This window comes from Epinephelus lanceolatus, chromosome 14 (genome assembly GCF_041903045.1).
Source record: "Epinephelus lanceolatus isolate andai-2023 chromosome 14, ASM4190304v1, whole genome shotgun sequence".
Taxonomy (NCBI): domain Eukaryota; kingdom Metazoa; phylum Chordata; class Actinopteri; order Perciformes; family Serranidae; genus Epinephelus; species Epinephelus lanceolatus.
In genome coordinates this window covers 29,862,167-29,875,880 of record NC_135747.1, presented here as the reverse complement: position 1 = coordinate 29,875,880, position 13,714 = coordinate 29,862,167, and the positions used below count along the sequence as shown (strand labels likewise).

The following is a 13,714-nucleotide window of genomic DNA, read 5'->3' as shown; positions in this document are numbered from 1 at the left end:
TTTCTCTCATGATTAGATTTTATTGAATTCTTCTCTTCTTCTGTGTGTAACTTATTACATGTATAAAAAGTGTTTCATTGCTAATGGCTAAATTGGTTGTAATGCAACATAGACTTTCTCGGTTGCCTATAGCAACCTGTGGACCGACTTATATGTAAAAGACTGCGGCTCGGTGGTTATGGTACTTCACTTAACACTCTGTAGCAACTTGAATTCAGCCAGAGCAAGACTGAGTGTCAGGATCTGATCACTGGATTGGTACACTTTCTGTTGCTGCCATTGCATGGACTAGACCAGTGGTTCCCAACTGGTGGGTCACGGGTCCATTTGAAATGGACCTCAAGTGACTTGTCAATGTGTCAGGTTCATTAAAAAAAAAAAGGGCCGTTTCCTGCTGTAGACTGAGTGACTAATGGTCAGCTACTGGACAGACACAGCAAACTAGCATGACGGCATGGCCGAACACAAGTATGATGCTGAATATATGAAACTGTGTTGACTTTGAAGTGCCGACAATGCAGAAGTCTGGAGCCTGTGGCTGGACCAGTTGGGAACCACTGGATTAGACCTTGCGCTGCCGCCTGCCACCAGCCTGCTGTGGACCCCAGGGCTGGAGTTTACACTGGCTAACTTTGAGTTGCTGCAGGGGTTAAGGTCCGAGCTGCTGTCCACTCTATTTTCGTGGGAAGTAGTATCCCAGTGGTAAATGAATGGATTTTTACTTCAGCTTTCTTGCTTGCTAACGCTGTCGCTAGTAAAATACTAACTTATCTGACTGGATTTGTTGGCTTGATACATAATAGGGGTGGGAATCACCAGAGGATCCACGATACAATATTATCACGATACTTAAGTCATGATACAGTATTATTGCAATTTTAAATACGTTACGATATGCTGAGTATTGCGATAAAATATATTGTGATGTATTATCTTCTTTGAACTGTAAATTTTGTCCCCAAAGGAAAACTTTGTCAACATTTATTTACCCAGTAAGAGAAGTTTTCAGTCTGTTCATTTCACTGCAGCCATTTTTGTGCAGCAGCAAACTGTATCTAGTGGACTGAAGAAGCAGTTGATTAAATTATACTTGTAGGCTACCTAAAGTTTAATTTGTATTTATAATATCGATAATTTATATAATTGAAAAAATCGATAATTGGCACTGTGTGACGATACAATATTGCCACACAAAATTATCGCGATACTTATCGATTATCGGGTTTTTTTTCCCTGACCCCAATACATGATACTAACTTATGTATTATGACTCAATAATAACAGATGTAATGGTACAAAGTGCTTTCTCGTAACCAAGAGCAATGCAGTAGAATGAGCTAACCATAACTTGAGCTAAGGTTAGCCGGCTAGCTGTAACTTAGCTACACAGATCTGCCATTGGTTGTTCATAATGTCAATCATAGCCAGTCTTGTTTTTAATCACTGTTTTGGTGGTGTCAGGGTGCTCACTTGTGGCTATGAATTGCTAGCAACAGAATACAGACTGCAGGGCTTTATAAAAGTTAGCCTACATACAGAACCTTTAAATCTTCAAAGGAGATAGATGCACCAATAGAAGTGGATTGTGCCCCATTTCTCTGAAATAATAATGGAAAATTAAGATTTTTTTTCCTTGTTTTGGGGTGATATTTAAATAATTCAGCCATACAACTCAATTGCCAAAAACAGCTTGTCCTCTGTGCTTTAATAATTAACGGTGTTCATTATTAAGGTGGTTAACAGTTGCATAATCAAGTTTAAAGTTGTGAGGAGTGTGTGTGAACACATGAGAGTGCACATGTGCCTGTGTTCATCTATAGGGGCCCTGCTCTCGTTATTAGGAGTGATAATTAGACAGGGTTTCACACATTACACCCCGCACACACAGACACACACACACTTTCTGTTTCTCTCACATTCATATGTAAGCGCACACACATTTGTGGCTTTGCCTACTGGTAATTAACAGACATAATTAGGCAGACAACCATTCGTATAGGGAATGCATGCTCATGCAAACACACACACACTAAGACACACATTACTTCCCTGGTAATTAAGAGTATTAATTACAAGCATAGCTGTCCCTGTGAGGCTCTGTATCACTCACAGACTGGCACGCAGCGGGGTTCTTATTACTTTATCTCACCACACCATCACCCTTCGCTCTCTCTCAATCTCTCCGGTTACACTTGCACACACATGTACTCCCTAATATGCACCTGCTGGATAAACAAATGGTAGCTAATTAGTCTGAGACTGATAGCTGGCCATAGGTTAACCTCCGCTAGCTTTGGAATTAGGAGAGATCTAAAACAGACCCGTGTGCCTGAGGGGCTGTGCCACTGTCTCTGATTCTTGTCAAATGTCCTTTCAGCTGCCCTCTGCCTCACTTTTTCCTCTTCTGCACTTTGTTATACAGCAGAAGCTGAAGTATACATTTATAAAATTAGGCCGGGAGATAGTTTCCATCTGTTTTGCATGTGATTTTATTGTAAAATGAGCTCTACTTTTCACTGTAGTACGCACACTATCCTAGGTGGACATGTAGGCCAAACTCTGGGTCCAGTCAGGATGGAGTATCTCCAAAAAATGGATTGTAGCTGACCCAGCCTGTTAGCTCAGAGCCTGAGGAAAAATATCTGTCTGTACAAGTGTTACACCAGGAGCACGCCTTGCTTCAAGAGCTCCAGGCGTATTCTCAGTTAACGAACTGCCCTTGCACTCTTTGACACTGGAGCTGTGGTGCACCCTCAGCGCTTGGAGGAGCCTGACATCATTTATGGAGATATTTTACAGGTCATTCCCAAATTTCACAGTGGTTGCATGTTTGGATATTGCAGGATAGGGTCTGAGCTGTCTCTGTGGCATGTGTGCCAAGGTGGCACACATGCACTGAATGTGTGAGCAGCGACAGGGGAGGTGAGAAGAGGAGGCACTGAGCAGAATATTGCAAGCCTCCAAAAGCAAAAGACATAAACATACATATACCATTAAGACAATGCAGAGTTGTATATTGTGCACAGCTTAGTGTCTCATCACTAATAAAGCTCTTAAAGTGAGTGATTCCTGATAAATAAGAAGAGGATTATTGTGGGTGGTTTATAACCTGGTAATCCTCATCCCACTCGTATATTATTTTAAAGTAACACGAAGATGTTTAATATTGCTTTATTGTATTTCTGTAAATTAACATCTCTCTTTCACTCTCTCTGTTTCTCCATAGCGGACGGCTGTACAGACTGGTCAGTGGACTTACTGAAGTACCGGGTGCTGCAGGGTGAGCCAGTGCGGCTGAAGTGCGCTCTGTTCTATGGTTACATCCGGGCCAATTACAGCCAGGCGCAGAGTGTGGGCCTCAGCCTCATGTGGTACCGCAGCTCTGGCCTGGGCCACAGCGACTTTGAAGAGCCCATCTCTTTCGACGGCGTGCGTATGAGCAAGGAGGAGGATGCCATTTGGTTCAGACCTGCGGACCTCCAGGACGTGGGCCTCTACTCCTGCGTCTTACGGTAGGTAGGGTGGAGGGAAGAGAGATAATGAAGGGGTGATGCATTTAAATGTCCAGTTTAACAAGTTATCTGATTATGTTTTGTCATAGTTTTTAAAATCCTGAAAGATATAGTTTTGCATTAGATAAGAAGATTAAAACCACTCACATGTCTGTGCATTAAGTATTGAGCTGGAACCTGAAGGTGTTTAGTTTAGCATACAAACTGGAAGCAGGGGGAAGCAGCTAACCTGAGTCTTTCCAAAATTCAGAAAAATGTCTGACAGTAACTCTACTAATTGGCACTTTTCATCACAGTTTAATCCACACACAAACAGAAATGTGAAAAAGATAAAAGACACATATGGTCTTGATGTTTTTGTCTAACTCTTAGAGAGAAAGCAAATAAGCATGTTTCCCCAAATTTTGAACTATCTGATTCAATTAACAATTTTGTTCACAAAAACAGCTACAAAAAATACAAGCACAATTCATAAGAAATAATGGAGATGTGAAGTGGAACACACTGATAAGCTATAGAAAGCTTGAGAATGAGGGCACAGACATGAAGCAAATTGTATTTTAATATGTGTTTATGAACATGTTGTCTCCTAAGAGACTCTTCAGACTAATCAAGACACCTAGAAACTAAATTAACCTAATGCTAGCTACTAAATGGTCCAAAGACATTTGTTCCATCAGTCTAAACATTGGTTTCATTGGTAAGATAACATCAATAATATTAATCAGGGAAACACTTTGGTAACATAAAGAGTATTACTTCCAAGTAAAAAATGAGACAGTTTCTAGAATGTTCTTGAAGTAAGCTGCATCATCTACATCCTCTTACTTTTTCATGATACATGTAACTGACAGTGTTGAGCGCAGTGTAGTGGCAGGAGGAGCAACGAAGAAATGCAACACGTCACTAATAGGATTTCAGTAATAAAGCGTGTTATCACACATAATAATTAAAGGGCCAGTGTGTAATATTTGACATGGTTTATTGTCAAATCTGCAAATCGGCAGACCGAGCGGACAGTCCAGCCAGAGAACGTGTTTCGCGTGTATAAATAAACCAATGAAGACAGCGGAAGGAAGGAAGAAGGAGGAGGAAACAGCAGAGAGTGTTAGTAGTCTGTCGATGGAGAGTAGTGAAAAGTTTTTTTAGTCATAAAGTTTGCGAATGGACCACACTTACCACGCAACAGGAGAGAATGAACCCGAACCGTCATCTGCGAGGAAAAGAAGACGCAACTTCACTCCTTGTGATGCACTCTCTGCGGCGCTTTTCCTCCTGATGATATATCTCCCCAACGATGGTAGCAGTAGCACCGAATCCCATTCTGTGCAGCCAAATGGGAGGAGGATTCAGCCTCTCTTCTCGCCCGCTCATTGTACTCCGGCTCTCATCTGTGTACTCCGGCTCAAACAGGTATGGCTCTGGGTCTGTGTCTGCTACGAGAAACTCTTCAAAATCGCGTTCAAATTCGTCCATTGCAGCTACTATAGTCCAGAGATGTTGCTAGGCTAAATAAACAGCTGAGCTCTGTTTACCGGCTACGCTGTCGGTCAGTGTGCGGGCTGGAGATTGGTGGAGCAGAGAGGGGAGGGGGTCCCCACTAGGTATTGTAAACAAGTATGTGTGTATGAAGTGTGTGTGTTACGCTAGAAGAGTCAGAGTTTGGGACGGAGTCTTTTACCCCCTGGAGTGTTACCGGAGTTTTTGGAGTGCTCAAATAAACGGGCCTTTTTCCTGAACGCTACTCTGGTCTCCTGCTCGTGAGTGATTCATTACAATATCGTAACATGGTTTAGATTTCTAAATAAACATTCACCTCGTCGCTAGATAGACCTACTCCTGAAAAACTCGTGTCTGCGCAAGGCTTTTTGTCCCTACGAGGCTACCGTCATTTACCCGACGGGAGGGGTGAGCAAGTGAGCCCTGCAATCTAGAATTTGACCACTGATGTCACTGTTTTCAACCCATTTTACACACTGGCCCTTTAAAGTACCATCTCCAAGGCTGTGGGCCGCTCTCCTAGCGGTGGGGGTATGAGTGGGCAATTTTAAAATAATGTGGTAAACACTGCATGTGAATGGTCCAGATTTGCGCTATCTGAGAGCCTTTATTACGCTGTACAGTAGCTTTTCGCCTTTATTTGATAGGACGGATGTAGCATGAAAGGGGGAGAGAAATGTGGGATGACATGCAGCAAAGGGCTGTGGGTTGGAATTGAACCCACAGCCACTGTGGCAAGGACAGAGCCTTTGTACATGGGGCGCCTGCTCTAGCAGGTCCAGTAGTGGGCACCCCGTAGTTTCGCTGAATTTATAATGAGCTGCCATAAACCTGAGCTTTGCTTTGATTACTCACTATGAAACAACATTACCCATTACCATTAAATGAAAGTAACTATTCATGTATTCATTTTCTGTAACTGCTTATCCTGTTAGGGGTCACAGGGGGGGCTGGAGTCTATCCCAGCTGACACTGGGTGAGAGGCAGGGTACACCCTGGACAGGTCTCCAGACTATCACAGGGCTAACACATAGAGACAGGCAACCATTCACACTCACATTCACACCTACGGCCAATTTAGAGTCACCGATTAACCTGCATGTCTTTGGGAGGAAGCTGGAGTACCTGGAGAAAACCCACACTGACACAAGGAGAACATGTAAACTCTCTTGCAGTGAGGCAACAATGCTAACCAATGTATTACATTTTGTATGTAACGTGCCCAGCACTGGTAACTTGTGTGTTTACCTTTCAAATTAGATGAAATTGTCTGCTCCCATTAGCTAATTGATCTTATAGTGAACTATAAGCCCTGTGAAGTGGCGAGGGGAGATATACTGTAGAGACAAAGCGAGATAAGTGAATACAAACACAAACACCCACACATACACACTCTTTAGTGGGCCATTACAGAGAGACTCTTCCTAATACAAGATGCATAATTATGTGGCAGTAACTTATTAACCTTTACAGTGGAGAACATCCCTCAATAAACGGCTCATTGCAGCTCTTCATTTCAGAGAGTTTTTAATAAACCCAGTTAAAGGCCTCTGAAAGACCCAGAGAGGCTTGCAGGATACATTGAGTGTGACCGGGGGAGTGTGTTTGTCAATGATACCCCAGCCTATACTGCAATTCATTACTGCTCTCAGTAGGACTAATCTGGCACAAACAATCTTGTCTCAGGGTAAATTAATATTGTCTTTGATTATTGATGATTTCTTCCAATAAGGCTCGGTTCCTGTTCAGATGTTTGAGATTCAGAGCATACTTCAGCTCTGTGGAGCACTACAGTTGTAGAAAGTGCCCCCAGCTCCGTCTTTCTCGGTGCTCGTGTTGAGCTGGGGGGGATTTCTAACTTCTCAGATAACCTAATCAGAACACTGTGAGAGATTTGCCTCTGAGCTGAAATCAATTGTCTTTGTTAGGGTGTAAGCTTTTGAGTCACACATTTTAGCACGTATGACCTAAACACTCTTCCCTAAAACTCCCTGCAGGCAAAGACAGGAAAAATATGCCTCAGTCTTTTCTGCAGAGTTCATACATTAAATGCCGTAGACCTTCAAGTATCCAAACGTCAGATGTCTGAATGACAACAACCATTGTAACAACCCTCATTGACATTAGTGGGAATGAACAGATATCACACAATAGAGTTGAGTCAAGCCTCTCTGACATATTAACATAAAATATTAGATATATACATTAAGCTTTGTAAAGGTCGACTTTATCTCAGGACTAATTGATTTGGTATTCGATTTACCTAATTGTGCACCTAATAAACTGGCTGCTCAGTGCGTACAATCTCAAACCTTAATGAGTCACTGGGTTGTAAAAATATCATTAAAACATGCAATTAAAAGCACATTACGTGCCACTGATAGTGTGATAGCATGTCAGAATGAGCATGCACACTATGTGTCATATTTCAAGAATGTTATTTCAATGTAAATTAGTCCTGAGACGTAATTCAGTGGCGTCAATGACCTCCACTACCATGTGTTACATTTTGTCACGGATGTCTGTATTTACAGATTAACCTCTTCCACTCTGTTAGGACGCTGGCGACCAAGGCTGACATTACTGTCTTTTAGAGGCTGTAGCGGGCTGAATTGTAAAGAGACAGTGAAGATTTCGGCATCATGCGACATTGCAAGACCTAAGGAATCCATGTCACACTAACAAAGAGGGTTAAATAACACAAAGGAAAAACTGGTATGGCTATTTTCACAGGGCTCCCTTGACCTCTCACCTCAAGATAAATGAATGAAAATGAGTTCTGCGGGTGCCCACAAATCTCCCTTTTACAGACACCCCTACTTTATGCTATCTCCATGTAGTATCACCATTTGTTTCTTAATATTTCTACCTGCTGGGATCCCTAAACAGTCTTGGAATTGCATAAATGATATGATTGGATTGGAAAGTTGAGACGCTTATGGATTCTGTGAGCCCGATTTTATTCAAGTGTGATGATGTTTCCACCTTTAGTCACCATTTTATTATAGTAAGACCTTTTTTTAATGGACAACACTGGACAACCTTTAGTGACCTCTAGGATAATCACAGCCTCATGAAACTTTACAGCTACAAACTAGAGACCTCAGGCATTCAGAGGATGTATGGCTGCATTTATTGACAAGGAGCAGTTTCCAGAACAGAAGTGCTCCCCATACAGTCGCTGCAAACTGCAGTTGAGTTTAACCCTATGGGCCCGAACGACGCATAGTGCGTCCAAATTCACACCCGTTCTTCTCTGTGGATTTTCTCCGCGACCGTGCGTCATAGCAAGAAGCCACGCATTTCACGTGAAACAGCGGAACTGTAGCTTTCCGAGAAGGCCAAGCACTTGTCGGTAGTCCAATGTTTTCACAGCGAAAAAAAATGATAAATTTACACTAAAATGATGTATAACAGAGCTTTCATACAGCTTTGCACACACATTACTCTTGGCTGGATTACTTGCAAATGCAGGCTCGCACAGAAATGCCACGCATATCACATGAAAGCGCAGGAGCAGAGCTTTCCACTGATACCACACACATCATTGTACTGTCATCCCATCACGCCATAAATACAGATTGATCGTCTACAAAATAAAAACCTGACGAATTTCTTTACAATCCATTATACAGATCTTGTTATCAGTCACTTCATATAGTGAGGAATATCGTATCTTACCACGTCTTAGGCTTGCGTGTGTTTCTCCCTGTCTATCCACATTTGTAGTCCGGCTTTCAAGATGCAAATATCTCCATATTGTCCAGTTGACACTCCATCAGACTTTGTATGACAAGACCAGCCACTTCACCTTTGTGCACCCAGACAACTGTAGCCCAAAATGCCCCCCCAGTATATAACTGAAACTGAAAAACAAATATTATCTTGGAGGACATCATTGCACTTGGTTGACTATTTTTCTATGATCTCAGATGTAAATATTGCATGTTTCTTTCAGATAAAACACATTTTTGACTTGTGAATGAGTCAATGGAATTTCTTGCAATAACAAAAAAATACTGGCAATCATGTCCGCCTGGCACAAACCACATGTTTTGGACAGCTGTGAAGTGACAGAATGTCCCACCATCATGGTTCTTATATTGCCAGATTCCAGAGAGTCTCCCCTCTTCATATATGGCAGAATATGTCATTTTCCAACTTGCTATGGTGAGATACATGTAAAAATGTAAGAATTTAGTCACATGGATTTGTTTTTTTCATTGATATGAAAATTAATATAAAATACAGGCACATAGAAGAACATGAACTGATGGCAAATCTGGTTAGCCCAGATTGTCCTGAAAAAAAAACAAACAAGATATAGCATGTGTATGTAGCCTCTATAATGACTGTGATATGAGCTTAAAAGTAAAGGCAGTAAAAATACCCCAAAAACGCCTAGGGCCCAAAGGGTTAAGTTTAGTTTATCTGATTTATAAGAGGGCAGTGTGCAATGACAATAAACATTTACAAGAAATGAAAACATGGTTGCACCAGATTTAGCGAAACACCAATTTCCATCTGTAGTCCTACACATAAGAAGTAGACGGAATAAATAAAAAAATACAAGCTGCAGGGCAGACTACAGTAAATCCATGTGCCTAACATAATAGAAACGGTATGTACACACTGCGTAGTACAAAATCCAACATAAAAAATGCAGTAGCTACCTTGTTAAGTGACCAGGTTACCAATGCAGGTGCCTTACATAATAAAAACAGTAAGTACTGTACACACTGCACAGTACAGACAGTATATACCACATATGTAGAAGTGGTATACATACATACAGTTCTTACAGAAATCAAACATCAGAAGTTTTTGATACTACTGTGGTATTTCAGGAGGATTTTTGACCATTTTTTTTCAATTCCCAATTGATAATCATGCTTAAATTAGGCACCAAATCTGTGTGGCAAATAGTATCAACCCAAAAATTGCGGCAACAATTTATGAGACATAATTGAGCATGGAAATATCCATCATATAGTTCCATCATAATGTCCTTAAACCTTACATTCTTTGAACTTTCAAAGTTTGAATAGTTGCTTAGACCAAACACAATTTTTCTTATATATTTGTAAGTAGAAAAACTTGACGCAAAGTGCTGAACTGCATCGTTAATAATCTTAAGTTTCCCAGTTTACAGACGTATATCACATATATATTTACCATTAACTGCTGATCTCCTATCTCCCCCTAAAGATCCCCTGTCCCCCTAAAAAAAGAAAAAGAAAAGAGACAACAATGAGTCTATGGTAGGAAGTGGCAGAGTGGAAAAAGTTAAGATGAAATATATTGTTGTTTTGTTTAACATGTCATTTCATTACAATTCAACACAATGAAACTAACAAGTGAAGTATCAAATTATCATCATCACATGAAATGCTACATTCCACAATAAAATAATAATGTGCGATAATGATTCTTGGAGAAGATAACGTCCACTGTGAGCCATTTCTAGCAAGTCCTAGTTTCCTATTATTTTTTGAGTCACTTTAATGCACCATTTGACCTGGCATGGGTGCTGATGTGAGTGTAGAGCGTGGAAGATGCCACAAGGTTATAGTCTTAGACCGCTGTGTGTTTGGTTAATCTTAGTTTTTATGTTGTTTGATGATGTTGTTTAATACAAATGTGAAGGCCTGTATATTTGGGGAATGTTTGTTTGGCATTTTTTTTTTTTTTTTTTTTTTTTTACAAACCACGAAAGTCGAGACAATTACTTCATACTTCCTCAAATCAGTCAACTCTAAAACCAACCGAAACACCCTGGATCATCAAACAGTGAGTAAAGTAAACCAAAGACAGTGAGTTCATCATATCTCCCATTATGGCGCCTATGGGTGGCTATTTTTGAATATTTTGAATAGGTTATTTGGAAGCTGCAATATCTATAAATCATCAGAACATGCCAACTGAATGACGGCTGTCACCCCTTTATCTTTAACTCTGTTTAGAAATTGGCCATCCTTTATAAAAGTTATCCACCATTTTACGATACCACAATAAGTAAAATCTATGATGTGTCAAAGAACCAGAGCCACTGAAGGAGCCTTGGAAATTTACTGGGTGATACACAGATATTTTTGACCAAACAGACTGTGAGTGGTCCGATTAAAGCACTCGCGAGTATGAGATGCATGGAGAATGCATACCAGGAATTTAGTGGTGGTGAAGGCAATGAGCTATTTAGAAGCGATGATGACTGCACAGTATGCTACAATGATTTTATTGTATCTCAATTCAATCTGATCTTGATGTAAGCACCCTCAAATTAAAGCTGATAGTCAGTGCTTTAAAGCTGTAGTCATTGTTTCATTTCTAATCCAGTGCGCTGCGGTACAAAAGCCAGCACAACAAAAGATGTGTCACTGCCCTAATACCTCCTGACTGCACTGTATATATGGCAGGATGGTTTCCAGTAGCTCTGGGCGTGTTGTGTACTGTCTATAAATGTAGGTAAATCCCTCTGTGTTAAGTTCAGCTTTTTACTGAAGCCCTCCAGATGTTTTCCTCAGACAGAGATATGGAGGCACACACCGGAGTGTGTGTCTTTAGGTGCTGCATAAATGCCTGCATGTGTGTGAATAGTTATCTTTGTCCTTCTCTGTCTGGAAATTTAAGTCTAATCGCCAGTTTTCACATGAAGGTGACTTCATTTACATACCAATCTCTTTGTGCTTTCCTCTGCTTTTCCTCTCTTCCACCCCTTTGCTCTTTCTCTGCCTCTCTCCTCTGCATGTCATCTCGCATAAGGCCTGCAACATCGATTCAGATCCATCAATCTGTCCTCCTCGCTCTACCTCTCTCACAGCCACAGTCCCTCCGTGTTCCAGCTGATTAATTATTTTTATAATAGTCCCAGTAATGAGCCAGTGTTTTGAAGAAGGTGAAACGGCGTGTATTTCCTTCCTATGATTACATTATCCAACATGTGGGATGATAATGTGTGGAGAATTACAGCTAACGTGAGCCGCAGACTAATATCCAAAGCAGCTACACTCAAATAGAATGTGACAGACGTGAAAGACACCACAGGACTGTGCATCAACCCCCGGCTGTCCATCAATCAAGCACCACCACTGACACCTTCCCACAATGCCACAGGGTGCCCGCTGTGAATATTTAACATGTAGAGATCTCTCCTATTGGCTCCCTGGGGACTTTAATGGCTCAGGTGCAGGACTGCGAGAGGTCATTTCTGATCATCTTCCCGTTATATCAACAAGCAGCGGGGGTTGACTTTGTAGGTGTGCGAGTTTGCCGACACGTGCATGTATGTGTCCACATGTGCGTGTGTGTGTGTGTGTGTGTGTTTGCTCGGTTGAATTTGTTCTGTAGACAAATATATTGTCCAAGTGTACTTTGTAAGCCTACAGCACAGCATCTTCCCACTCTATTCCCTCTAGATAGGAGGCATTGAGTCGATAATGTTAGATTTCAGCACCAAGAGGGCACTGCTCTGTTGCAGTATCTTGCATCTTACTTTTGCTTCCTACAGCATTTTCCAGATGCCCTTTTAGTCATCTCCTATGTTGTAGAAGTATACAGTGCCTTTTTTTTCTCATTCCAAGTAGCTATTCTCCTTCTGCTCCTCTCATCGCTATCTCTACCTGGTCTTCCACAGCTGCACGTAGCCACATTTGTCTTTAAAGCTTGTGTGTGTGTGTGTGTGTGTGCATCTGTGTTTTATGGTCCCAGGGGGTCAGAGGTGTTTATACGAGAGAGGTGACTCCCTTATTGCTTCCATAACCTGAGTAGATCATATGAAACCCTGTCATTTACAGTGAATGGGAGCATCTGGCGAGCCGTAAATGTAATGTAATGAAATGAAATGAAAGCCCATATGGCTGTACGCACAGCCGCCCGTTCGACTGGCCGAGTGGCTGACCGTGTCACATCGCAGCCAGGCTGGGCCAGGCGGCAGAGGATGGAAACACAGACAGACAGATGTTATACAAGTGTGCAGACTTGTGGTCTGGGGCTGTTTTTTTATGGTCTGGACCTGGCTGCTTACTTCAAATTAAGGAAAACATTAATGTTACATCTATTTTAGATTACAGTGTGGCAACACTTTGCAAAAGGCCCTCTCCTGTTTTAACAATGCCTCTGCCCTTCCCTCTCCTTTTCTGTTGCTGAAACTCTGATACATGCTTTCATTACCTCCAGACTCCAGCTACTGTAATAGTCTTCATGGTACGTTGTCCTTAAAGGAAACCTGTTATGCTTTTTCTTATTTTCATATAACGTAACAATGAAAGATGTTCACATTTAACACCGCCACAGTTTCACATAATGAGGTAAACGTATGTAAAAGTCCCTGTGAGCGAAAACCTCAAGCTTCAGACTCTGTTTCCAACATTTTTCTTTTCTGTGTTGGAGACGAGCTGATGTCAGCTTGTGACAGATCATTTCTTTATATGATCTTCACTCCAAGCACACTACTCTAAGGGTTTACATCACGTAGCTTACACTGCTACATGTAGCTGTGTGCTGATGTCAGGAAAACATGTAATCTCGGTTGCTGATGTTGTTAATTTCTTCCTGAATTTGGATCATGTTCCTGCTGGAACTCGCTTGGTAGCGTTTTCGAGCTTTTAGTGGAGATTTTTAATGGTAGAAAGTGCGTAATACTCCATCCATCCATCCATCCATCCATCCATCCATCCATTTTCTATCGCTTATCTGAAGCCGGG

The 13,714-nt window shown here is 41.4% G+C and overlaps 1 protein-coding gene across 5 annotated transcripts in view; it reads left to right on the top strand.

The window, feature by feature from the left end:
* il1rapl1a (interleukin 1 receptor accessory protein-like 1a) overlaps positions 1-13,714 on the top strand; it is a 277,412-nt gene that overhangs the window by 106,877 nt on the left and 156,821 nt on the right. For all 5 annotated transcript variants that reach the window (XM_033618136.2, XM_033618134.2, XM_033618135.2 and 2 more), the window contains exon 3: positions 3,227-3,512. In XM_033618136.2, the coding sequence (XP_033474027.1) occupies positions 3,227-3,512 (286 nt within the window). The remainder of the gene's footprint in view (positions 1-3,226; positions 3,513-13,714) is intronic.